The 27,185-nt window shown below is 44.5% G+C and overlaps 1 protein-coding gene across 2 annotated transcripts in view; it reads right to left on the bottom strand.

Annotated features, from left to right (window-relative positions):
• The window catches only part of KLHL24 (kelch like family member 24), a 122,061-nt gene that overhangs the window by 32,048 nt on the left and 62,828 nt on the right, over nt 1-27,185 (bottom strand). For both annotated transcript variants that reach the window (XM_082252202.1, XM_082252203.1), the window contains exons 2-3: nt 16,463-17,430; nt 7,846-8,030 (exon numbers count right to left, since the gene is read on the bottom strand). In XM_082252202.1, the coding sequence (XP_082108328.1) occupies nt 7,846-8,030; nt 16,463-17,379 (1,102 nt within the window). In that variant the 5' untranslated portion in view covers nt 17,380-17,430. The remainder of the gene's footprint in view (nt 1-7,845; nt 8,031-16,462; nt 17,431-27,185) is intronic.

The raw sequence follows: 27,185 nt of genomic DNA, 5'->3' as shown, positions 1-27,185 counted from the left end.
CAGCACACATTAATGTGTGACACAGCTTGTGTTAAAGTGCATGCATAATGCAGTAAAAAAAATCCTGTTTACTGCTAGAATGCTGCAGTAACGGCAACTTGATCTCTGTATGAAAGTAATGGTCTTGCTGTAGAAGTCCAAAACACATTCATTCCAATACGCTTCCAGTGTGTATGCCAGAAATCAGACGTGCCCATTTTTAAGATGCAGTGCACCACAATACATGGTAGTGCATTACCATGCACTGTGGTACGCTGCAACACATGTGCATCAAAGACGTGTAGCACTACCCCATACAGGAGCCGCTGGATAGGATGGGTTCTCTGTTCTTTGACTTGACCTCCTTAATGACTTCAGCCCCTCTGACACACTAGGTTAGGTGAACATAGCTTGCAATAACACAGAAACCACTAAAGGCGATACCAGGTACACAATAATGAAGCTGTATCTGGAAACAGACACCAATCAAATTAGTAAAGGCAAGTATCAATACATTGCCACTCAATTTGATTGGTAATGATATAGGCATGAAAGTAGACTAGCAACAGTAGTAGTACAACTCAACATACAGTATGATCAGTAGTCAGCAGTAGGTATAGGATAACACAATGCACCAGGATCAGCAAAAAACAGTAGCAAGATTACCCTGAGTGCAGCAGTGGACAGTAATATGGCTAAATTTACTACATTCAGGAGGCTATACTGCCAGAGTGCATTAAAGGTGACTACACTAGGCCTAGGCTAACTTGATGGGGGTACTTTTATATGAGTAATAGCAAGGGGGCTTGTGGAATAGCTTTATAGGAAATAGTCCTTTACTATATTCTTCTGCTGGCAATAGTTGGGGTCCATGAGCAGCATTGTGCACTTAACAACAGTCTTGGTGAACCAGCATGCAGTGAAGGCACTGACTACTAAGTGTCCTGCTTCCAGTAACGCAGTCTCTGCAATAAGTGTGCGAATAATGGGCGGTCAGCCCTCTCACCAGTCCTCGTGGTCCAACTGTAGGCTCCTGCTGTAGGAAAAGAGGGTCCCTTTTTCTTTGTGCAGATAGCTCTGGTGATCAGAAGTGAAGGAGGGAAGAGTAAGAGAAATCTCCAGTCTCCCTGTATGAAGGGGAAGGTTGGTTGGATTGTTACAGCCAGCGCAGCGCGGCCTCTGTGTCACCATTTTAGGCCTCAAGCTCCGGTTTTTATCGGTCTGGTCTCCCGCAGATATGTGCACACAGAAGCTGATGTGCTCACATGCACATGCACTGCCAAGAGGAAGAAGTTTCAAGTGCAGTCTGTTAAAGCTTTTGCACCACTCACCCTCCCACTCCCACTCAGTGTCTTATGGGTACTGTAGTGTCGGTGTCCATGAGTCCCATTCTATGATTGATGTCCCAGACTATAATTCTCATAATACTAAGCATTCTGCATTTAAGTCCATAGGCTTTCCTGGCTATAACTCTCCCCCTGCTGACTAGAGGGGATAGTTCAACACAACATTCAGCATAGCAATAGAAAGTGAAAGTAAAACTGACTGTAAAGAGGAAAATGTCTCCTTCACGATGTTTCTGTACTCTAGCACCTGGCTACAGATGTGTTGCCTTAATAAGTTGGGGTGGCTTTGAACTGCTAATGTATGTAACATGCATTAAAGTAACGCACGTGTTACGGCAATGGTCAAGTATGACTTGGCTCTAAGATTTGCACATTTTTAATGCACCTGGAATGTGTTCAGCTGATTTAAACTGAAAGTCCAGTTGATCTATAACTATTAGAAGTCCCCAGTGCCTACCAAAGTTTACATACAAATATACGAGTCTTGAACTAAAGATACATTCATGAATTTTGGTAGAAGCACTCTCGATTCTGTGTATCATGCATAGTTAATAAAAATTATACAGGGGCAAAGTCATCAGATGACTTCTACGTTTTTGTTTAGGGCTTTAATAAGCTCATCCAATTAACAATGGCTTTGATTGCAATGTACATTGGTCTTTTTGCTACCTGCAACATTTGCTGGAAGGAATTAAAATGGTTAATGGGATTTGTTGTGAAAAACATACATTACAGCTGGAGGACACTTCCTGAGTTTGAGCAATATAGGAGTCTAAATCACCAATGCTAAAGACTCCAAATATTGATTGTTGCCAAATACAGTGGATTACAGTCAAGAAGGAAATGAACTAACCTTGTACACCCGTTAGGCAAGTATGCATTTCCACCCTTTAGAACACATGGGCTTAGATTTGTATAAGAGCAGTGTATACAGAATGCTTTTACAAAGTATTTGAAAAGTTGAATCTGCTAAATCCTAAATCCCTCTAAAAGCTTGTTTAAAGTTACCATCAGTATTCCCACAATGATATGGATATGAAAAACATACTAGTTTATTACTCTCTTATGTAAATATACAACCTCTATAGATTATATAGTGTAAAAATCACATAAATACCAAATTTACCACTTTCTGACCACCCCATACCATTTTATTGCTACAGAGCAGCAGCTGTGGGCAGAATCGTGTATATATATATATATGTGATTCTGCATTTTTGCCTGCAAGGGGCACGCATGCGCCGCCGATGGGCTGCTATTGCCGTGGCAATTCACAGAAGAAGCTGATCTGAGGGTCATGGGGACTCGGTGTCCTCCGGCACCCACCCATCGTAGTAAAACACAGAGAACTGAGATCTGCCTACAGTATGTAAACAAGGATTATCTCAGTTCTTAAGGGGGGGGGGGGGGAGAGACGATCCTGTGTTCTCTACCAAGAAGAGACTAGAATCAATATCTTTCCCTAGTGAAAGCACCACACTGTGTACACAAACAGGGCCGGCCTTAGGTGATCAGGCGCCCTGTGCGAGCTAATCCCGTGGCGCCCCCCCCCCCCCGCGCACATTTTCTTGTACCTTTTTTGCACTTTATTTGACTTTTCTTTTTTATGATCACTAATAACTTAGCCCCCCTTACATCAGAGCCCCCCTTACATCAGAGACCCCCCCACACAGAGCCCCCTTTACATCAGAGACCCCCCACACAAAGACCCCCCCACACAGAGCCCCCCGTCACATCAGAGACCCCCGACACAAAGCCCCCCTCACATCAGAGACCCCCCACACAAAGCCCCCTTACATCAGACCCCCCCTCCCCACGGAGCCCCCCACATCAGAGAGCCCCCCGCACATCAGAGACCTCCCACACAAAGCCCCCCTAACATCAGAGACCCACACACACACAAAGCCCCCCTCACATCCTCACATCAGAGACCCCCCCACAAAAAGCCTCCCTTACATCAGACCCTCCCTTCCCACGGAGCCCCCCACATCAGAGAGCCCCCCCTTACATTACAGACCCCCCACACAAAGCCCCGCCCCACACAGAGCCCCCCACACATAGCCCCCCACATCAGAGAGCCCCCCCTTACATCACAGACCCCCACACATAGCCCCCCCTCACACAGAGCCCCCCCACACATAGAGCCCCCCCTTACATCACAGACCCCCCCTTACATTTTTTGAAGGAGAGAAATGTCACTTACTTTACGTTGTCTGCGGCTTTTTTTTTTCTTTAAACTTCCCGCCCACACATCCCCGGGAGTGTGGGTGGGCAGGAGGAGGAGGAGAAGGGGCAGGGCGAGGAGGAGCTGACGATCTCTCCTCCCTCCCTGCACTGATGCCAGAGGAGAGATCGTCAGCTTCTCCTCGCCCCGCCCCTTCTCCTCCTCCCGCCCGCCCACACTCCCGGGGATGTGTGGGCAGGAAGTCAGCGTGGATTCCGTGGAAGGATTGGAGGCTGAGCTGTGTGAGAGATACACAGCTCGCCTCACTGCAACAATAGGTGATCGAGGCACGGCTGCACAGCGGGAGGTAAGCGGCGGCCGCGGCCTGTGTTAACCCTGTCCAGGCCGCAGTCGCCGCTCACCTCCCGCTGTGCGGCCTGAATCGCCTGATCCTCTGCGAGCTGTGATGGCCGCACGGCGCCCTTGTTGCCCATGGCGCCCTGTGCGGCCGCACAGCTCGCACACCCCAAAGGTCGGCCCTGTTCACAAAAACACTGACTAGGCACACAGTTAATCCTTTGATCGCCCAAGATGCTTAGCCCCTTTCCAGCCAGTGTTATTAGTACAGTGACAGCGCATATTTTTAGCACTGATCTCTGTATAATGGCGCTTTTCCACTGCATGGAACCGAACGGTTCGGCTCGCTTTTGTGCTTTTCCACTGCTGGTACCGCATGGTAAGGTGTTGGAATGGTTCGGTACGGTACGGTACGGTACGGCGGCGCTTTTCCACTGCATGGAATCGAACGGTACGGCTCTCTAAAACAGTACCACCTCGATTGTGGTTCCAAGAGGTACCATACCGTTACCATATTCCACAATCCTTTGCATGCAGTCACTACTAGCCACTGATTGGTCAGAGAATCGTTGTTATCCCACCCACTTAACTTTAGTACTACTTTTGTGGAAAAGCAAACCATACCAAACCATACCGAACCGTTCCAACACCGTACCATGCAGTACCAGCAGTGGTAAAGCAAACTGGGCCAAGCAGAGCCAAGCAGGGCCGAGTAGAGCCGAGCCGGTACTTGCAGTGGAAAAGTGCCATTAGTGTCACTGTTTCCCGCAAAGTGTCAGTAAAGCCTCGTACACACGCAACGATTGTTGGCCTACCGATCGGCTGTCTTTTGTCCAGTGTTGTTGTGTTGGTTGGAATGTGCTCTAGACTGCACACGAATTTTATCGGCCAACAAAAACCAACTTCAGAAGTGATGTCATGTGCTGCTTTACTTTTCATGTGTTTTTTCTTCTCTGAGCATGCCCAGTCTTGCTCATCACATTTTTGTCTGCCGAAATCTGTACTGACTGAAGAACAATCGGCCATTCTGTTGATGGCCAACAAAAATTTTATAGCCTGCACACCAGGTTTTGTTCGGCCGAAAAGTCGGAGTCGGTTGTCGGAAACATCATACTAACAAGCCGACAATCGGCCGATCGGACGTTGGCCGAAAATTCACGGCCAACAATCGTTGCGTGTGTACGAGGCTTTAGTGTGTGATAGCAATATTCCAGTCCCGCTCTAAATTGATCACCGCCATTACTAGTATAAAAAAAAAAAAATAATAATTTCATAAATATATCCCATAGTTTGTAGATGCTATAACATTCACATAAACCAATCAATATACACTTATTGTTTTTTTTTTTTTTTTTTTTATTAACAAAAACATATAGCAGAATACATATTGGCCTAAATGTATAAAGACATTTTTTTGGGGATATGATTACTGGATATGTTTTATTAGATATTGTGAGGGATTAGCTCGGTGGTAGGCGTATGGGTGACCCCTTTGGGGGTGCGTTTTCACAGAGAGATAGCCGATTAGAGGTTGAAAACAAGACTGATTTATTCATGCAATTTACTTAACACAATTGCAAGCATCAAAACAGCCAAAATAAAATAAAAGACAAAATAAATCCTTGCCTCTGTGGGCGGCTACCTTCTCACAGCTGGAACCTACCTAAGAAGTCTTTCCAACCTACTGTTGGGCCGACACTGCTGATCCTACAGCAGACACTCAAATGTCCATTTGTTTGCTTTTCACACAGCACAAACATTGTCCATTGAACATGTCCCTTTGTTTTCTTTCACACAGCACATGTTCATTTATAACAGGATCCTTTACTCTTCAGATTCTTCATATTGAACACAGTTCATTTAACAGGTCCCTTTACTCTTCACACTCTTCACATGGAACACTTTGTCTTCTCACCTTTGAGACGTCTTCACTCGTGGTTACCCTCCTTAGCTTCACATCGCTTTAGGGGGTCTTCTCCCATGCTCACCAGCTTGTCGGGAGGCACACATCCGACTGTCCCCCTCTCCCAGCCCACACGGCGACAGGCGGCAGCAGTCCTTCTCCCATGCCCACACGGCGTCGGGAGGTACACGTATGTCTGTCCTCCTCTCCCAGCCTACACAGCGACAGGAGGCAGCACTCAATAGATTTTCTCTGGACAAATTATAGAGGCCTTGATCTCCTCATTCTGAACAGCTGAATGGTTTTCAACTTCCTGCTGGCTCTTTTTGCAGCCAACACCCTATAGTATCAGTGAATTTTTCAAAGCAGGTGGGAATGTATCTCCTTCCTGTGACTACATTCCCAGATTTACCTGACTTCCTGTCACAATATGTATGCAGAAAGTAAAATATAGTATTTTTTTCAAAACTGTCAGGCTTTGTTTTTTGTTTTTTTGTCTATAGCACAAAAAAAAACAAAAACGCAGTGGTGATCAAATATCACCAAAAGAAAGCTCTATTTTTTGGGGGGGGAAAAAGGACATACATTTTATTTGGGTACAGTGCCGCAAAGTAACGCAGTGCCATATCGCAAAAAATGGCCTGGTCAGGAAGGAGGAGGAAGGGGTGGAGGGGGTGAGGGTAAACCTTTCGGAGGTCAAGTGGCTAAACACAATTTTTCATCCACAAAAACCATATATAGTATAAGTCCTATAAGTAGGGTTTACACAAAATATGTATGCATATCCTCCATATGCAAAATCCTCCACAATCATTCTTCTACTTCCTGTGAGCAAGTCCACCACAAGTTACTCCTATACGCCTTCACTCCATGATCATCTCTCAGATGCCACTCAGGGTGTGCTCTCACCTTATCCTTTGGACCTGTAAACATCAGGTCCAATACTTGCTTTTTTACCCTTTGCACCTACAACTCTTGGCTCTCCTGTTCCCGGTGAAAAAGAAGACTCGGGAGCTCTAGAGACACACAAAAATGTGTGTATTGCACGTTGGTTCTGGCTAACTCTATAAAATAACACACAAAGGTAAGAAGTAGCAGGGCAAATTTAAAATAACTTTTTTTGGCCATAATGATATGCGATTACAATCCCCAAACTGCAGATGATGAGTAATTCAGCCTGGGTTCACACTTGTGTACACTTCACATGCAATGTCCGTGCAGTGTGATTTTCGCCATACATTTTGAATGGCTGAAAGCACATCCCATCCACACTAAAACGGTGCTGGACTCTTTTTTTCTCCCGCACCTGAATCACATCGCATGGGTGTTCACATCCATTCAATGCGATTCTGGCAATCGCACTCTGTTTTGCGATTTGTTTCGGGGGGTTGTTTAAGTGATACTAAACTCTTGTTTATTTTTTAGTTAAAAATGACAAACATGTTATACCTACCTGCTCTGTGCAGTGGTTTTACACAGAGCAGCCCAGATCCTCCTCTTCTGTGCTCCTGGCCCCTCCTTCCTGATTAAGTGCCCCCACAGCAAGCAGCTTGCTATGGGGGCATCCCAGCCAAGCCCCAGCTCCCTGAGTCCATTGGTTCTCCTCATTGGCTGACTGACTTTGATTGACAGCAGCAAGAGCCAATGGCGTGGCGCTGCTGTCTCACCCAATGAGGAGAGGAATCCTGGGCAGCTGAGACACTCCTGCAACATCGCTGGATCTAAATGGACCTCAGGTAAGTATCAGGGGGGCTGAGAGAGGGGGCTGCTGCACACAGAAGGCTTTTTATCTTAATGCATAGAATGCATTCAGATTTAAAAAAACCTTCTGACTTTACAACCACTTTAAGATAACATTGACACCCGAAGCAGATCACATGGATGCTGTGCGATTGCAATGTGGTGGGTGAAACACACAGGAATCGCCGCATTTCCTGCATCACATAAGTGGGAACCAGGGCTAATACAGGCTGACGCCGATGCAGCTAGGCCTACAGATGCCTGCAATAAACATGAGAAACATAAATGGCACTAATAACATGCAAAAAATGAAAGGCTTGGTACCCAGACAGACACGTGCCATTCATTTACCTTACCTGACACTAGAATATCATTCCTCAAAGCACAAACCGCGTATTCTGATTTGGTAAATTCTGGTAACTTTGCCAGTGATTTCCATTCACCAGTCACTGGGTCATAGCAATCAGTGTAGGGCAGATTGAAGCCTCCAACACGTTCACAGCCTCCCACTACCACAATGACTTCAGAGTAGCCAGTAGACCTGCAAACATAAAAAAACACATATAAAAGTCACAAAATGCACTGTGCTATGAAGTCTGTATTCTATTCATTTTTATATAATTGACAAATTCTGCAAGGTTTTAAAGAGTAAAGGGTCCATTCACATCATCACCTAAATACATACTCCCTTTTTATTTGGTGGAGGCCATTTCACCTACTATTTATGAAAGGAAACTGAAGCACCTAGAGCAGTGGCCCATGGGTTTTACAGGGCCTGTGAGGACAGATAAAAATAACCTTTGCATTCACTATACAGATACCCCCCTTGTCCCAATCAATAGTTTCCTATTGAAAGAAATGAAAGAAAACCACCCTTCCACTTTTTATAGTGCAGTGTTTTTTGACACGGTGTTGGCCCATGTTTACTATTTAAATTTGTATAATTTTTCTCTGCACAACCCCCATCTTGTGCCACACCATAATAGCAAGTGCTAATGTAGTAGTAGTAGTAGTAGTAGTAGAAAGTATTTATTTTTGAGCAGAATTAAAATCGTTTTGTATAATTTGCACAAGATGATTGCATTTCATTTGTATAATTATTGGCCATTACTTTTTGCATGAAAAGGACTGAGGTTTTTGTTAAGATTTTTTACTTTATTCGACTTTATGTATGTCATATATGTATGAGGCAATACAATTTCAATAAAATAAAGTTTACATATTCATTTCATGCAAAGTTGTGTTTATGTGAATTTTTCTGGGGATGGGGTCCATAGCTTTTATCAGATTCTTAAAGGGGTCAGTGACTCAAAAAAGGGTAAGAAACCACTGACATAGAGGAATCCCAGAAGAACACAAGGAGAAAATTCAAACTCCATGTTTCTGTTGAGGAGTAAAACCAAGAACCCATCACTGCACAGAACGCTGTACTGCAGGACTAATTATAACTAACCATAGAAGTGCACTATTTTCCCTTGCTCATAAAATTTATGTTATTTAAATTTATGGCATAAACCCGGGTTCCTCCCACATGCGCTTAAATCTGGACCGCCAAAGCGGTCTCCTTCCTTCTGTCATCAGCAGGGGGCAGAATGGAGAGGATCGGAGTGGCTGTATCTTACACTGGCAGCGCCGCATGATTACAAAAAGCCAAGTTCTTCTGCTTACCCGGCGGAGAGGGTGTCATACGAAGTCCCGCCTCCTGGACTGGCTCCTACCTATGATAGACAGAACACTGGTGACGTCTATCATAGGAGCTGATCCAGCAGAAGAACTTGGCTTTTTGGAATCATGTGGCGCTGCCACAGTGTAAGACACAGTCACTCCGATCCTCTCCATTCTGCCCCCCGCTGATGACTTGGCTTTTTGTAATCATGCGGCGCTCTAATCCGCACTGGTCACTCTGCATTAATGGGGGCACACACACTGGTCACTCTGCATTAATGGGGGCACACTGGTCACTCTGCATTAATGGGGGCACGCACACTGGTCACTCTGCATTTATAGGGGCATGCACACTGGTCACTCCGCATTAATGGGGGCACACACACTGATCACTCTGCATTAATGGGGGCAAACACACTGGTCACTCTGCATTAATGGGGGCACACTGGTCACTCTGCATTAATGGGGGCACGCACACTGGTCACTCTGCATTAATGGGGGCACACTGGTCACTCTGCATTAATGGGGGCACACACACTGGTCACTCTGCATTAATGGGGGCACACATACTGGTCACTCTGCATTAATGGGGGCTCACTGGTCACTCTGCATTAATGGGGGCACGTACACTGGTCACTCTGCATTTATGGGGGCATGCACACTGGTCACTCCGCATTAATGGGGGCACGTACACACTGATCACTCTGCATTAATGGGGGCAAACACACTGGTCACTCTGCATTAATGGGGGGACACACACTGGTCACTCTGCATTAATGTGGGCACACACACTGGTCACTCTGCATTAATGGGGGGGACACACACTGATCACTCTGCATTAATGGGGGCATGCACACTGGTGACTCTGCATTAATGGGGGCACACACACTGATCACTCTGCATTAATGGGGGCGCACACACACTGGTCACTCTGCATTAATGGGGGCACACTGGTCACTCTGCATTTATGGGGGCATGCACGCTGGTCACTCTGCATTAATGGGGGCACGTACACTGGTCACTCTGCATTAATGGGGGCACTCACACTGGTCACTCTGCATTAATGGGGGCACACTGGTCACTCTGCATTAATGGGGGCACACACACTGGTCACTCTGCATTAATGGGGGCACACATACTGGTCACTCTGTATTAATGGGGGCACACTGGTCCCTCTGCATTAATGGGGGCACACTGGTCACTCTGCTTTAATGGGGTCACTGGTCACTCTGCATTGGATGGGGGCAAGTTTTGGGTAATGTCTTTTTTCGTTGTTGGTAGCATTCTGAATTTGGAATTTGATGGTGGACCTTTCAACTTTACATTTGAGTACCCCTGGTATATACCATTGTCTTACTCATATGCCTAGGTTCACACTGAGGCCGGTTTAAAATCGTGCGAGTTCAGCTGAACATTTTCAGTCTGACTTCGGGGGCAATTTTACAGACATCTGTGCGGGTTCCTGCACAGATGTCTATTAAAATCGCCCCCCGAAGTCGCCAAAAGTAGTACAGAAACTACTTTTGAGAATCATTTCGGCGCCGCAAAGTCGACGTTGCACTGATTCGGACAGTGAAATTGCTAGCAATTGGCTCTGATTTGACATGCGATTTGACATGTCGAATCGCATGTCAAAACAGACCAATGTGAATGTCTACTTAGATAGGTAGACAGACAAAGGGCTCCACCAAAAAAAGAAACCACCCTTTCTTAAAGCTGAACTCCAGGCAAAGGTACAACACGTAGATCAATGCAACTCTGTGATCAATATTAGATCCTCCTATGTAAATTGTATTAATGCAAGCAGTATAAATAGCTCTAAAGTTGAACTATACTCACCTCCACTTCAGCGCTGCAGTGTTCCAGAGCTCCCAACCAGTCTTATTCCAGGTTAACAATCTTCAGCCACATTGATTGGCTGAACTGAGGGGACGTCACGTCCTTGCATCCGCAGGCAGCATTACCGAAGTTGTACACTGAGTCACCCAGGCAGGCAGACAGGCAGGTGATAAACTTTAATGCAGAGAGACACAGTATGTCTTTTCTGCATTAAAAATCCTGCCAATCATGTGTGTTGAAGTACAAGAAGCAGATAGGAGGACAGCAGACTGTTGAGTCATCAGTGTGCTGCTCCTTTTTTCACTGTCCAGTAATGTAGGTGGTGTAAGGAGGATACCTGTAAGAAAAAGTGAAACTTCAAAATAGAAAGATTGGGTCCCCTCCCCTGCCAGGAAGAAATGTGCTGTGGCACAGAGCTGTGTACATTTCAGGACTGAAGGGACAGAAATACCAATCCTTCTGGCAAGCAAAACAGCTCTGATATATGTATTCCATCTGTGTATTTAGCTGTTTGCATGGAGTTTAGTTTAGGGCCCCTTTCACACATATGGACCGTTTGTCCGTTTTTCATTCATCGGTTGACAGATGAAAAACGGACATCAATGCATTCCTATGGAAAAACTGATGTAAATGGATGATCACTCATTTACATCCATTTTCATCTGCTTCCATCAACATTTGTTTTTTTTAACGGAGTAAAGCCCTATTTTTCATCCGTTAAAAAAACAGATCAGATGAAAAACGGATGAAAATGGATGACAACGGATGAAAAACTGATGACAAACGATAAAAAACTGATGTTGACTGGAAAAAAAAACTGATGACAAAAAAATGTGACTGAACTGATGAAATGAATGGTCCATATATGTGAAAGGGGTCTTAACGTTTGCCTTTACTGCAGGGTGGTCTGGAGCCACAGCATCATATGTCAACTTTTTAAAGAGAAATCAAAGCTTGAATTTGGCTATCATAGGCAACAGCTGCAGCTCAAGTATTAAGTAGTAAAAAAAAAAAAAAAAAAGGCAGCGCTCAACCACCGTGCCCAGCTGACAAAGTCAAAACATGTTTTGTGCTTATTTTTTCTATTATCTGCTAAAGCTGTGAGTGGCTGAGATAAATGCCAATCAAGGAGATAAGCACAATACTGGCAATAGGCGGAGGGCAGGGCTTCTGCTGGCAGCAATCCATGTAGGGGTTGACAGATTTATTATGGTATTTTTAGATTAGTGTTTAAGGCATGCTAATTTATAAAACATTGAAGGGATTCTATTTCGAGCTTAAATAAATATGAACTGGTTTTCTAGTAGTGAAGCCAAAGGAAGATTTAATTTGAGCTTAGCATAGTATTCTGTTTTCTGCTCAAATTTCCTAGCAACAATATAAAAAGAACAGAGGAAGCACACTGTTGGGAGGTGGATCTGGGGGAGATTTACTAAAACTGAAGTGTGCAAAATCTGGTGCAGAAGCCAATCAGATTCCAGGTTTTATTGTCAGAGCTTGATTAAACAAACTGAAGTTAGAAGTTGATTGGCTATCATGCACAGCTGTACAAGATTCTTTGCATGCTTACATTGTGCACGTAGATGACCAAGAGGGGTACATACATTTATAAATAAATTATTGTCAGCACTAATTAATATGGGGGACAATTTACTGATAAAAAAATATTTAAATCTTAGTCCTGGTTTGCTTTTATTTGAATAGCAAGGCAGTTCTGGGATCAGGAAAAAAATTAAAGAACTCCAGCCATAAGTAGTGGTGAAGGGTTACAACTTCAGTCAATTTATTACTGCTGGCTGTGGCCCTGTTATTTGTATATACACTGGTCAAAAAATTTAAAGGAACACTTTTTAATCATAGTATAGCATCAAGTGAATTAAAATCCTGGGATATTGATCTGGTCAGTTAAGTAGCAGAGAAGGTTGTTAATCAGTTTCAGCTGCTTTGGTGGTAATGAAATTAACAACAGGTGCACTAGATGGGCAACAATGAGAGGACCTCCAAAACAGAAATGGTTTTACAGGCAAAGGCCTCTGACATTATTTTCCCTACCCATCTTTCTACAGTTTTTCATTTGGCTAGGGTCAGTGTGACTACTGATAGCATGAGACAATACCTGGACCCTATAGGGGTTGCACAGGCAGTCCAACTCTTCCAGTATGGCACATCAATACGTGCCATTGCCAGAAAGTCTCAGGAGCATAGAGGAGATTCCACAAGACAGATAGTCACTCTAGGAGAGCTGGACAGGGCCGTAGACGGTCCTGAACCTTCACCAGGACCGGTATCTGCTCCTTTGTGCAAGGAGAAACAGGATGAGAACTGAAAGAGCCCTACAAAATGACCTTCAGCGGGCCACTGGTATGAATGTCTCTGACCAAACAATAGGAAACAGACTTCATGAGGGTGGCCTGAGGGCCCAACGTCCTCTAGTGTTCCCTGTGCTCATTGCCCGTCACAGTGGAGCCTCGATTGGCATTTGTCATTGAACACCAGAATTGGCAGGTCCGCCACTGGCACCCTTTGCTTTTTACAGATGAGAGCAAGTTCATCCATGCGACATACATGAAAGGGTCTGGAGAAGCCGTGGAAAACGTTATGCTGACTGTAACATCATTCAGCATGACCGGTTTGGTGGTGGGTCAATGATGGTCTGGGAAGGCATATCCATGAAGAGATGCACAGACCTCTACAGGCTAGACAATGGCACCCTGACTGCCCTAAGGTATCAGGATGAAATCCTTGGACCCATTGTAAGAGCCCACGCTGGTGCAGTGGTTCCTGGGTTCCTCCTGATGCACGACAATGCCTGGCCTCATGTGGCAAGAGTATGCAGCCAGATCCTGGAGGATGAAGAAATTGATACCACTGAATAACCCCCCACGCTCGCCTGACCTAAATCCAATAGAACACTTCTGGAACATTATGATCCAGTAATGCCCTGGTCCAGATCTGGGAGGAAATTCCCCAGGACACCATCCATCATCTAGGAGCATGCCCTGATGTTGTCAGGCATGCATACAAGCATGTGGAAGGCCATAAAAACTACTATTTGGTAGTTTTACTAAAAGTACCATTTTGAGTTGCTGCAATGAAATTTCAACAAAATGTACTAGCCTTCTGCATCATTTTTTCACTTTGATTTTCGGGTTGTCTTTGAATTCAGCCCTCTGCAGTTAATCATTTTCATTTCCATCAAACGATGTGGCATCCTTTCGTTCCTAAAACATTATCTAGTCCAAATTAGTATAGATATCCAGCATGATATTTTTCCCCATTGAGATCTGATATGTTTTCAAAGTGTTCCTTTAAAATACACCACACACACACACTGCTTTTGCTTTTACACACACATGAACTTAATGGCATCCCAGTCTTAGTCTGTAGGGTTCCATTTTGAGTCCACAAGGTTTAGGAGTGTGTCCATAAGAATGTTTAACCATTCTTCCAGAAGCGTTCGGCTGAATTTTATGTTTTTTGTTTTGATGGTGAGAAGATATAACTGTATGAACTTTTGATGTTCTTTTAAATAAAAGTGGGCAGAAAAGCCCTGAAAACTATTTCTGGAGTGGAGTAAACTCACTATTTTGGCACTACCACTGAGCTACAAAATCCCAACATGTCACTATATATATACATACACACACCGCATATATGAAATATCTTTTTATATTGTGCTACATCTTTATACATAAATATAATTCATCCAGGAATAAATGTAATGTGTGTATGTAATCTGAAGCTGTCCATACACTGTGCATTTTTTTTTGTCAATGATATAATCTGAACATCAACTACTACAGTCACATAGTAGTCCTGCCCTGCATTGTTTAACAGCTGTATCAGTAAGAGCAGGGAGCTGATGAGCAGGAAAAGTTCAGTGGACTGAGTAAGGTGGCATGACACTGTGGGAACTGTAGTCCAGAGGAGAGAGACTATACTGTAATCAAGAGCTTTTGAACTGCATTTCCCAGAGAGAGATTGCCAGGAGGAGGAGAGCTTTATTTTCTTGGGCTGTACAAAACACAGCTTCCTCTTGCTATTTGGGGTACCAGAGAGTGCATACTACTGCTGCATATTGGCTGCCTGAGCGAGATCCAGGGTGCTGACAGACAGAGTCAGTGCAGAGCAGAGTGTGGACTAATCGCTGGGTGTGACGGGATGGTGAGCTGCAATATCGCTGGGAATGGTGAGCTGCTGCTGTGGGGATTTTCTATGTGCTGCTAGAGAGAATGAGCCCCTTAGGACCTGACCACACAGTCATCTATTAATCTTATTGATGCCTGCAGACTTGACTGGGACTTTTCTCATGTGCACCAATGGTAAAACTGGGCCTCAATGCTAGCAAGCTGAAGAGTTAGGGCTAAAGACTGCCCTTTTACAGCTGCTACACACCTTTACTTATTGCCTATGCTAAGAGGTACTTCTCAGGGGACATTGTACCATATCCTAGCCATTCTCCTGCACTCTAGACTAGCTATAGTATTATTATTAACATTGCAATTAATGCTTATATGCACGGTTTATGGCTGACTTTGCTGATCCATATGTTCATTCCAGTCTAGTGGTACAAAACTGTATCTAAGTTGCTTTAGCATAGTGATTATATTCTCTAGCAGATTGTGTGTGAACATAGCTTCTGTATCCTCATTTATGCTCAAACCACCATTTACTCTGACCCATACCATTACATTGAGTTTATTTACCACTAAACGGGCTTATGTCTATTCCTGATACAAATTCACAGTCAATTTAAAGGTATCCACATTTTTGTTCCTATAAGTGCGTTCAGTAACTTTCACACAACCAAGTTTGCCAGAGGGGCTGAGGTTGTTCTTGGAGTCAAGGCGCAGAACAGAGAACCCAAACTATCAAGTGGCTCCAAGTGGGTAGCACGACACACATAGACCTGGAATTGAGAGTCTATGGGCATTGCGGATGTCAGCGGATGACACCGCTGACATCCGATTTTGCATCCGTTCCGGTTTTTAAACGGAAGAAAAATAGGGTTCTATTCCGTTCCAAAAAACGGAACAGAACTGAAAGGACGAAAATCGGATGTCAGCGGATGGTCATCCGCTGACATCCGCAATCTCATTGACATGCATTATGTCCGTTTTTCATTCGCAAAAAAATGGGATGAAATACGGACATACGGAGCGCCCGTGTGAAAGAGCCCTTACTGAACTTTTTAAATAATATTTATCTGTGCACACCAAAGTAACTGTTGGATAGAAACAGGAAGAATGGTGACTAGCTGTGCTAATTATTTTAGGGGATGCCAATAATTCCTGTAGCAATGAGTGAGAACCACTGATGTAATCACTCTGTAATATTTGTGTATTGCTTTTCCATCATTATGACTAACATATGCTTTCACAAATGTCATACATATTTCTTAACTGAACAACAACTTTACTGAAAAGTAAAATATAGCGCTGTAAGCTAAAGACATCAAAAAGGTCATACCTCCTTGGTCTGGTACGTGGTGACATCATCTCATTTCCCAGTACGTGATATCTTCTGGCTTCATGTAGCAGCTGATAACACTCTGGAGAGTTCTGAATAAGCTGATCTACTTCTACTGTCTGAACAAAGTAGTTAGGATGGAGAAGTGGTAGTCTAACATGTGTCAAAAGTTCATTTAACATAGGCCTTCTGACATCAACATGATGGTACACCCAGCGCATGACAGCTTCAAATACCAGCTCCTCTTTGCTGACAACCAAATCATCACTGCTGATATAATCAATGACCTCTGCTTTCCCCAGCTCCAAAAATTCCTCATGTTGAACAACAACTTCAAATGCCTGTTGTGCAAATGTTTTACACTTTGTGTAAAGTGTCTTGAGGGAGTGAGTGTCTGCAAAGTGTTGGATTCCAAGGCAGTTGCAAGGGTCAAGCTGCTCTTCCAAAAATTTGGCACATGCATCACGTAACACACCAATCTGAAACAAGCTGGAAGTTTCAAAGAGATATTGGACATTTTCTGTGGTGATTTTTACTTTTCCCGTATAAACATACTGCAGAAAGCAGTCCATGGCCTCTGCAAAAATCCCATTGATCTCCACCAACATCTCTCTGCTTTCTCTGTGGTCATTGCAGAACATGGCTCGGAAATAGCTGCTGCAGGCCGACAGGATGGCTCGGTGGCAGGGGAATTCTCTGCCCTCCACACAGATGACAACATCAGTAAATAGACGGCTTTCCCGGAACTCATTAAAGATCTGTAAGATGCTCTCAGAGTGAGAGGAGCCAGAATTGAAGTCAAACACTTCATGTCCCATCAACTTTTGGTCCATCTCAAAGACTTTACGCTTAGTTGCAGGTGACTCACGAACTCCACTCTCCTCTCTGTTCAGTCGACGTCCCAATATGAGTACCATTGTTCAGTTGTGGGGTACACAACAGTCTGGAATGAATTAATATTCTACTACCTGAAAAAAAATCAGATCAGAAATTAACAAATCAATTTTACAAAACAGAAAAAAAAAATTGTTCATGTTCCTATTATACTGGGAATATATATATATATATATATATATATATATATATATATATATATATATATATACACAAACACAAACACACTCTATTACCAAAAGTATTAGGGCGCCTGCCTTTACATGTACATGAACTTTAATGGCAGTCTTAGTCCGTAGGGTTCAATATTGAGTTGGCACACCCTTTGCAGCTATAACAGTTTCAACTCTTCTGGGAAGGCTGTCCACAAGGTTTAGGAGTGTGTCTATGGGAGTGTTTGACCATTCTTCCAGATGCACATTTGTGAGGTCAGGCACTGATGTGGACAAGAAGGGCTGGCTCGCAGTCCCTGCTATAATTCATCCAAAAGGTGTTCTATCGGGTTGAGGTCAGGACTCTATGCAGGCCAGTCAAGTTCCTCCACCCCAAACTCGCTCATCCATGTCTTTCTGGACCTTGCTTTGTGCACTGATCCAAATAATTTGGTGGAGGGGGGATTATGGTGTGGGGTTGTTTTTTTAAGGGATGGGCTTGGCCCCTTACTTCCAGTGAGGGGAATTTTTAAGGCGTCAGCATACCAAGACGTTTTGGACAATTTCATGCTCCCAACTTTGTGGGAACAGTTTGGGGATGGCACCTTCCTGTTCCAACATGACTGCGCACCAGTGCACAAAGCAAGGTCCATAAAGACATGAATGAACGAGTTTGGGGTGGAGGAACTTGTGGACAGCCTTTCCTGAATAGTCAGAGCTGTTATAGCTGCAAAGGGTGGGCCAACTCAATATTGAACCCTACAGACTAATGCTGGCCATACACTATACTAAAAATCGTTTGAACGAATTTTTGAAAAACAAACACTCGGCCATGAGAGCAAATGATCGTGCCATCATGTAATGACTGATAAATCATTCAATGGACCTAAATTAATCTGCCTTTTGTTCGTTTTTTCACATATACCTAGTGCAAACAGTTTGGACGAGAAACACATTAACCTTTCAATTTATCGTTCGTTCGGCAGGAAATGTTAAAACTTGTCCTTCGTTTTTTCGGCTCAAAAACATCACAAGCGATTACCGATTCGTACCCCTTCACTGGCCGAAAAACGAAAGAACTGCCCAAATGACCGAATTTTGGCCGATTTATATATGATTTATATATTAAATATAGTATATAAAGTGCATCCGGAAAGAATTCACAGCGCTTCACTTTTCCCACTTTTTCATGCTCCCATCTTTGTGGGAACAATTTGGGAATGGCTCCTTCCTGTTCCAACATGACCGTGCACCAGTGCACAAACAAGATTCATAAAGACATGAATGAGCAAGTTTGGGGTGGAGGCACTTTTACAGTGCTTCATTTTCCCACATTGTTTTATGTTAGAGCCTTATTTCAAAATGGATTAAATTATTTATTTTCCTCAAAATTCTACAAACAATACCCCATAATGACAACGTGAAAGAAGTTTGTTTGAAATCTTTGCAAATTATAAAAAATAAAAAAATCCCATGTACATAAGTATTCAGAGCCTTTGCCTAATACTTTGTTGAAGCACCTTTGGCACCAATTACAAGCTCAAGTATTTTTGAGTATGATGCTACAAGCTTGGCACACCTATTTTTGGGCAGTTTCTCCCATTCTTCTTTGCAGGACCTCTCAAGCTCAAGTAGGTTGGATGTGGAGTGTCAGTGTACAGCCATTTTGAGATCTTTCCAGAGATCTTCACTCGGGTTCAAGTCTGGGCTCTGGCTGGGCCACTCAAGGTCATTCACAGGGTTGTCCTGTAGCCACTCTTTTGTTATCTTGGCTGTGTGCTTAGGGTGGTTGTCCTGTTGGAAGATGAACCTTGACCCCAGTCTGAGGTCCAGAGCGCTCTGTAGCAGGTTTTCATCAAGGCTGTCTATGTACATTTCTATATTCATCTTTCCCTCGACCCTGACTAGTCTCCCAGTTCCTGCTGCTGAAAAACATCCCCACAGCATGATGCTGTCACTGCCATGCTTCACTGTAGGGATAGTATTGGCCAGGTGATGAGCGGTGCCTGCTTTTCTCCAGACATGATGCTTGCCATTCAGGCCAAAGAGTTCAATCTTTCATTAGACCACAGAATTTTGTTTCTCATGGTCTGAGAGTCCTTCAAGTGCCTTTTGGCAAACTACAGGCAGGCTGTCATGTGCCTTTTACTGAGGAGTGGCTTCTGTCTGGCCACTCTACCATATAGGCCTGATTGGTGGAGTGCTGCAGAGATGGTTGTTCTTCTGGAATGTTCTCCTCTCTCCACAGAGAAACGCTGGAGCTCTACCACAGTGACCATCAGGTTCTTGGTTACCTCCCTGACTAAGGCCCTTCTCCCCCGATTGCTCAGTTTGAATGGGGGGCCCGCTCTAGGAAGAGTCTTGCTGGTTCCAAACTTCTTCCATTTACGGATGATGGAGGTCACTGTGCTCATTGGGACCTTCAATGTCACAGAATTTTTCTGTACCCTTCCCCAGATCTGTGCCTCGATACAATCCTGTCTTGAAAGTCTACATGCATCTCCTTGAACTTCGTGGCTTGGTTTGTGCTCTGACATGCACTGTTAACTGTGGAACCTTATATAAAAAGGTGTGCACCTTTCTAAATCATGTCCAATCAACTGAATTTACCACAGGTGGACTCCAATCAAGTTGCAGAAACATCTCAAGGATGACCAGTCGAAACAGGATCCACCTGAGCTCAACTGTGAGTGTCAAGGCAAAGGCTGTAAATACCTATGTACATGTGTATTTTTCGTTTTTTATTTTAAATACATTTTCAAAGATTTCAAACTTCTTTTTTCACGTTGTCATTATGGGGTATTGTTTGTAGAACTTTGAGGAAAATAATGAATTTAATCTATTTTGGAATAAGGCTGTAACATAACAAAATGTGGAAAAAGTGAAGTGCTGTGAATTTTTCTAGATGCACTGTGTATATATATATATATATATATATATATGTGTATATATATATAAATATATATATATATATATATATATATATATATATATATATATACACACACAAACACACACACACAGTATCTCACAAAAGTGAGTACACCCCTCACGTTTTTGTAAATATTTTATTATATCTTTTCATGTGATAACACTGAAGAAATGACACTTTGCTACAATGTAAAGTAGTGAGTGTACAGCTTGTATAACTGTAAAATTGCTGACCCCTCAAAATAACTCAACACTCAGCCATTAATATCTAAACTGCTGGCAACAAAAGTGATTACACCCCTAAGTGACAATGTACACATTGGGCCCAAAGTGTCAATATTTTGTGTTGCCACCATTATTTTCCAGCACTGCCTTAACCCACTTGGGCATGGAGTTCACCAGAGCTTCACAGGTTGCCACTGGAGTCCTCTTCCACTCCTCCATGATGACATCACAGAGCTACTTCCTAGCCTCCAGAGATCGACTTATTCAAATTAAAATATTCCATCACAGTCATCTCACTCCCTGTCGAATGCATAAAATTGGTTTAAGATCCACCCCTGAATGCTATAGGGGTTGTGGGACAGAGGCAGATTTTTTCCATTGTTTTTGGTCATGCCCCCTGGTCTCCTCATTCTGGTCCAAAGTAGGCTCCTTTTTAGCTACTGTTCTTGGAGTTCCTAATATTTTGCATCCTAAAAATTGTTTATTGGGTGTGTTTGTGGAATTGATGGTTTCCAGATATACTAAACGGTTACTTCGCATTTTATACTTTTTTGCTAAAAAAAGCTATTCTCCTTAGCTGGAAGGGAACCACAGGGCCTACTATTGCCACTTGGCTCCAACTAGTCAACAGTAGCCTACCTTTATATAAACTTACCTTTGAGCTAAGAAACCGTCCTCTACCATTTGATAAAATTTGGGGTGGCTTGGTTTCTAGCCCCCTTATCTTGTCACCTCTGAGCTTGAGAGAATAATATATCTTATTGTCACTATTACTGTTACTGGATTTCCTGTGTGAATGTTGAATATCCTATACTCTGCTATGCCTTGGTACTCCCTGTATGATGAAATTAGACTCTACTGCTGAAAGTATACGTCACCTATTGTGTATAATGTGGGGGAGAGACTTTGGGGCACTGCTAATTGCTGAGTTTTGTTGTGGTCACAACTGTGACTATTCTCTTTATAGTTTGTTGTTTGTTTTCTATGTTTCCTAAAAATCTAATAAACATATTTTTTAAAAAAAAAAGAGAAATTGGGAGTGCCGGCAATGGAGGAGAGCACCGGCATCGCAGAGCTGGAGGGGATCCCTCTGCTAGGTAAGTTTGTCAAAATGTGCGGGTATACTGTGCTTAGTGGCACAAAGGGAAAAGCTTCTGGGAGACAAAAATGATTTATTTGGTCTAGAGGGTTAGTTCTGCTTTAATAAATCAGGGTAATGAGCCACAATTATATGCATGTAAGTGTAATGACTTCTAGCAACCAATCATCTTTTCTGAAAAAAGAGAAGACATGTCCTGTGCATATTACAATTTTGTCTAAGGGAAAAAAAAATGTAATGTAGATTAAGGTTAATGATGTCAATCATGACAACAAACAGACTGTTGGAATAGAGAAAACAAACTGGCTGCGATCGGATAGAGCACATCCTTGAGCTCTGCATCATGCTATTACATAAGCTCAACTGACTTCATTTGCTTGGAGCTAGGCCATAACGGTCTCAGGTAAAATGTTCAAAATCATGACAAGACTTGACAGTCTAATGTTTTGCCTGCACAAGGGTTAAGGTGTGCTTTCAGTGCTTAAAATATGCACTTATTGTTGTGAAAGACCTTACTTACTCCTCTTGAACAAATAATAACTTGCAATGCAGACCTATCATGGCTTTATACCAGTGCCTATCAGAGGCGTAACTAGAACCTTCAGGGCCCCGGCGCAAGAAACTATAAAGGGCCCCCTGGACAAGACCCTTCCCTTCAAACCTGGGGCTCTTCCCACTGCACTGATCCTGGGGCCCTTTACTCTTGTTGTGGGGCCCTTTATTACAGTCCTGCAGCGGGACCCTTTCACATGTTCTGCAGTGGGCCCCATTCCTGCCATCTTGGGACCTCCCCACAGTGGTGGAATGCCAGGGCCCGGTCGCAAGCTTGACCTTTGGGATCCTGGAAGTTCACCCACTGGTATCAGTAGTTTTTTTTTTTTGGTATTTTAATTGTATTATTTTTTATCATTTTATTTTTTTACAATGTAACTGACTATAACTCTGTCCGTTCAGAAAAGGAAGAAGCTGGTAAATTACCTATTTACCAACCCCTTCCTGGTTCTCTATTGTGACACATCCCCTGCTGGAAAGAGAGGGAAGGGAGCACAGTGGGGGAGCAGCACAATAGGGGGGGGGGGGGGACCAGAGGAGCACACAGGGGCCCAGAGACAGCAGAACACAAGTAAACTGGATAGGAGGAGTGGCAGGGGCAGCATACAGAGGAACCAATCTCCTTCATTTTCCTCCTGCAGCTACAGGAGGAAAAAGGAGGACAGTGATGTCTCTACATGCTGCCCCCGCCACCCGTCCTATCCAGATGTACAGGGGAGCCGCACAGGCCCCCTGGACAGGGCTGGCCCTACCATGGGTCCCGGTGGGACCATGGGTCCCAGGCGGCACTTAGAGAGGGGCGGCTCCCGGCCGCCTCTTCTCTTCGAGCCTATCGCAAAAAAAATAAAAAAAAGGTCAGCGGTTTGCCCAACATGCACACTGCGCATGCACCGCCGCCGCCGCTCGGTAAAGCCGTAAATGTTTGGCTATTTCCGGGAATAGCCGAACATGTATTAGATTTCCCGAGCGACGGCGCATGCGCAGTGTGCATGTCAGGCCGGCCGCGGACGTGTTGACGTGTGGCGCCGGGCGGCACCATTTTTAAATTCTAAAGCACCCTTTAGGAACAGGTAAGTGAGACTGCACACTACCTGTCATTATGCGGGGCTGCAGGCATACTACAGAAGATGCAGTGCTGCGGGCATGGTACATGCCCGCAGCACTGCATCTCCTGTAGTATGCACACAGCCCCACATTCTCTTGTACCATATCCGTCTCCTGTACCATGCCCACACAGCCCTGCATTCTCATACACCATGCCCACACAGCCCTGCATTCTCATACACCATACCCACACAGCCCTGCATTCTCATACACCATGCCCACACAGCCCTGCATTCCCATACACCATGCCCACAGCCCTGCATTCTCCTGTACCATGTCTGCAGCCCCGCATTCTCCTGCACAATGCCCGCAGCCCCGCATTCTCCTGCACAATGCCCGCAGCCCCGCATTCTCCTGCACCATGTCCGCAGACCCGCATTCTTCCGTACCATGCCCGCAGCCCTGCATTCTCCCGTACCATGCCCGCAGCCCCGCATTCTCTTGTACCATGCCCGCAGACCCGCATTCTTCCGTACCATGCCCGCAGCCCCGCATTCTCCCGTACCATGCCCACAGCCCCGCATTCTCCTGTACCATGCCGACAGCCCCGCATTCTCCTGTACCATGCCCGCAGTCCCGCATTCTCCTGTACCATGCCCGCAGCCCCACATTCTCCTGTACCATGCCCGCAGCCTTGCATTCTCCTGTACCATGCCCACAGCCCCGCATTCTCCCGTACCATGCCCGCAGCCCTGCATTCTCCCGTACCATGTCCGCAGCCCCACATTCTCATGTACCATGTCCGCAGCCCCGTATTCTCCTGTACCATGCCCGCAGCCCCGCATTCTCCTGTACCATGCCTGCAGCCCTGCATTCTCCTGTACCATGCCCGCAGCCCCACATTCTCCTGTACCATGCCTGCAGCCCCGCATTCTTCTGTACCATGCCCGCAGCACTGCATTCTCCTGTACCATGCCCGCAGCCCTGCATTCTCCTGTACCATGCCCGCAGCCCTGCATTCTTCTGTACCATGCCCGCAGCACTGCATTCTCCTGTACCATGCCCGCAGCCCTGCATTCTCCTGTACCATGCCCGCAGCACTGCATTCTCCTGTACCATGCCCACAGCCCTGCATTCTCCTGTACCATGCCCGCAGCACTGCATTCTCCTGTACCATGCCTACAGCCCTGCATTCTCCTGTACCATGCCCGCAGCACTGCATTCTCCTGTACCATGCCCGCAGCCCTGCAGGGCACTGTGGCACTATAGACAGTAGAAAGCCTGGTGCACTCATCTGCCCAGTGTCTACTGCTCTGTCCTGCTCCTGCTGTCACTCCGTACACACTCACACTCGTCTGACTGCTTTCATAGTCCTATAGAATGTGGGGGCATCTTGAAGGGCGTGAATTTTTTTTTTTTGGGGGGGGGGCAGCATTTCATTCTTGGACCCAGGCAGCACAATGTCTTGGGCCAGCCCTGCCCCTGGAGCATGGGGCCCGGTTGCAATTGCAACCCCTGTAGTTACGCCTCTGGTGCCTATGAAGAAAGCTCTGTGCCATAAACATTGAACAAGAAATAGAAGAAGGAAAATTATTATTCTATAAAGTCTAAAAATGTAGTCTAACTTGGTCATTCAGTCCTTCCAGTCTCAGAAACTAGGCTTTCTAAATGATCACCTCCTATTTATACAGCTGACTCATAAAGCCAAGATTGTGAAAGCATACACAATATTTTACCTTTTTTTTGCCAGAAGCATGGCCACAGTGGTGATTAAAGTTTCATTCACATGGCTGGTAAAAAACACATTTACAAATGTTTTTTATCTATGGATCTGAAAGCAGCTGTATTGTTTTCAATGAAGACTTTCACGCAGGTAAACATGCGCAGCGTTCAGATCCGCAACACAAAATCCAAAAATCTGAATCTTAGCACATGCATTTACATGTATGCCAAATACAGGTAATGAAAAAAAATTAAGCCAAAAACGTAGTAAGATCAGTAACATTTTTATGGCAGTGTGAATGAAGCCCGATATGTTCATCATTATTATCAAATTATTATTTTACTGAAAGGGTAGTTGATGCTTGGAATAAATCACCAGCAGAAGTAGTGAGACAGTCAACAGTAAATGGCTTCAAACATGCTTGGGACAAACATAGATCTATACTATATAAAGTTAACAAAACAAAAAAACAAAAGCCAAAAAAAAAAAATGGGTACTACTATCTTTTTCAGCCGTCACTTTTCTATGTGTTTATATTCTATTTTGTTTCCTCTTTTCTTTAAAACTTTGTGTGTATTCTAATCTAAATCTAAGTAATCATGTTTCTTCTAAGAGCCGGTTCACACTACTGCGACCAGAAAGTCGCCCCATGAAGGAGCGACTTTTTAGCGTGACTTTTAGAGACTTGTGCACTACTTTGAAGAGACTTAAATGATAGGCGACTTTGTCTGTGGGGAATGCCTGGCTAATCTTTTTCTTCTTCCTGGAAAGTCTGATAACAAATCACTTGAAAATAGATAAGGATCCGACTTGGAGGCGACTCCCATTGATGTCTATGTGCACAAGTCGGATAGAGGTCGCCTTGAAGTAGTACAGGAACCTTTTCTGAAGTTGGAGCGACTTCAGTAGTGCATATTAAGACTCGGTCCACACTAGCGTGACTTGTCAGGCGACTTGTCAGCGGTCCATTGACCGCTACAGGACCCATTCTAATAGGAGCGACACAAGTCGCTCCGACTTAGAAAAAGGGTCCTGTACTACTTCGGGGCGACCTCGGAGCGACTTGCATAGACTTCCATTATGTGAAGTCCATGCAAGTCGCTCCGAAGTCGTGGTGCATGGGAATGCACAAGTCGCCCCGAAGTAGTACAGAGTCGTGTCGCCCCAGTGTGAACCGACTCTAAGACGGATCTCATTAATTTACATTGAATTTGTGATGACAAGAGACTTGGGGCGACTTGAGGGCACACAAGTTGTGTCCCAAGTCAGAGTAGTGTGAACCGGGTAAAGTTAGATATTTAGAAAGAAAGGTGAAGAATGCAAAGTTTTCCAAGGGTGTTTTTGCCAGCCTAGGGCAAGCATTGCAGTGCATCCTGGCACTCTTGGAGGCATGTAAAAATGGGTAGATATTTCCTTGTGTAGAAGACAGGGGGGAAGGGAAGCTGCTCAGGTGCAAGCCCAACCTGGTGCTGGCTAGATCCGCCATCCGGAAACATGCATAGTAGGTTTTGAAGCCGCACACAGGTAGATGAAATAAAGGGTGTCTTTATTCTTCAAAAATCATCAAAGACAAACAGACAGTGCGGGAACAGATGAGTCCAAGGTAGACGCGTTTCACAGCACAAACGGCCGCTTACTCATTACCACCGTGGTAATGAGTAAGCGGCCGTTTGTGCTGTGAAACGCGTCTACCTTGGACTCATCTGTTCCCGCACTGTCTGTTTGTCCTTGATGATTTTTGAAGAATAAAGACACCCTTTATTTCATCTACCTGTGTGCGGCTTCAAAACCTACTATAGATATTTCCTTGCCCATTTGGTACTCCAATGAGCATCAGAATGCACTGCAATGCTTGCCCCAGGCGGACAAAGACACGTATGTAGTACTTTGCATTCTTCACTGTTTTACTCAGAGCAGTAAAAAATCACATTAAAAATAGTCACAAATGATCCTCAAAACTGGGCGTACATCGACATTCTGGCATTTTAGTGTGGGCAGAAAGCACAGCGCACCATCCAGCCCCCCTGCTGACAGCCTGTAAAACCTATGGGAGGCTGAAAGCTGCTGCGAATGGACATTGCACTGAGTGGCACGAATGCTTAA

Source organism: Pelophylax lessonae (genome assembly GCF_965119305.1).
Source record: "Pelophylax lessonae genome assembly, chromosome: 3".
Classification (NCBI taxonomy): domain Eukaryota; kingdom Metazoa; phylum Chordata; class Amphibia; order Anura; family Ranidae; genus Pelophylax; species Pelophylax lessonae.
Note: the sequence above shows the minus strand (reverse complement) of the source record. Positions and strands in the feature narration are given on the sequence as shown.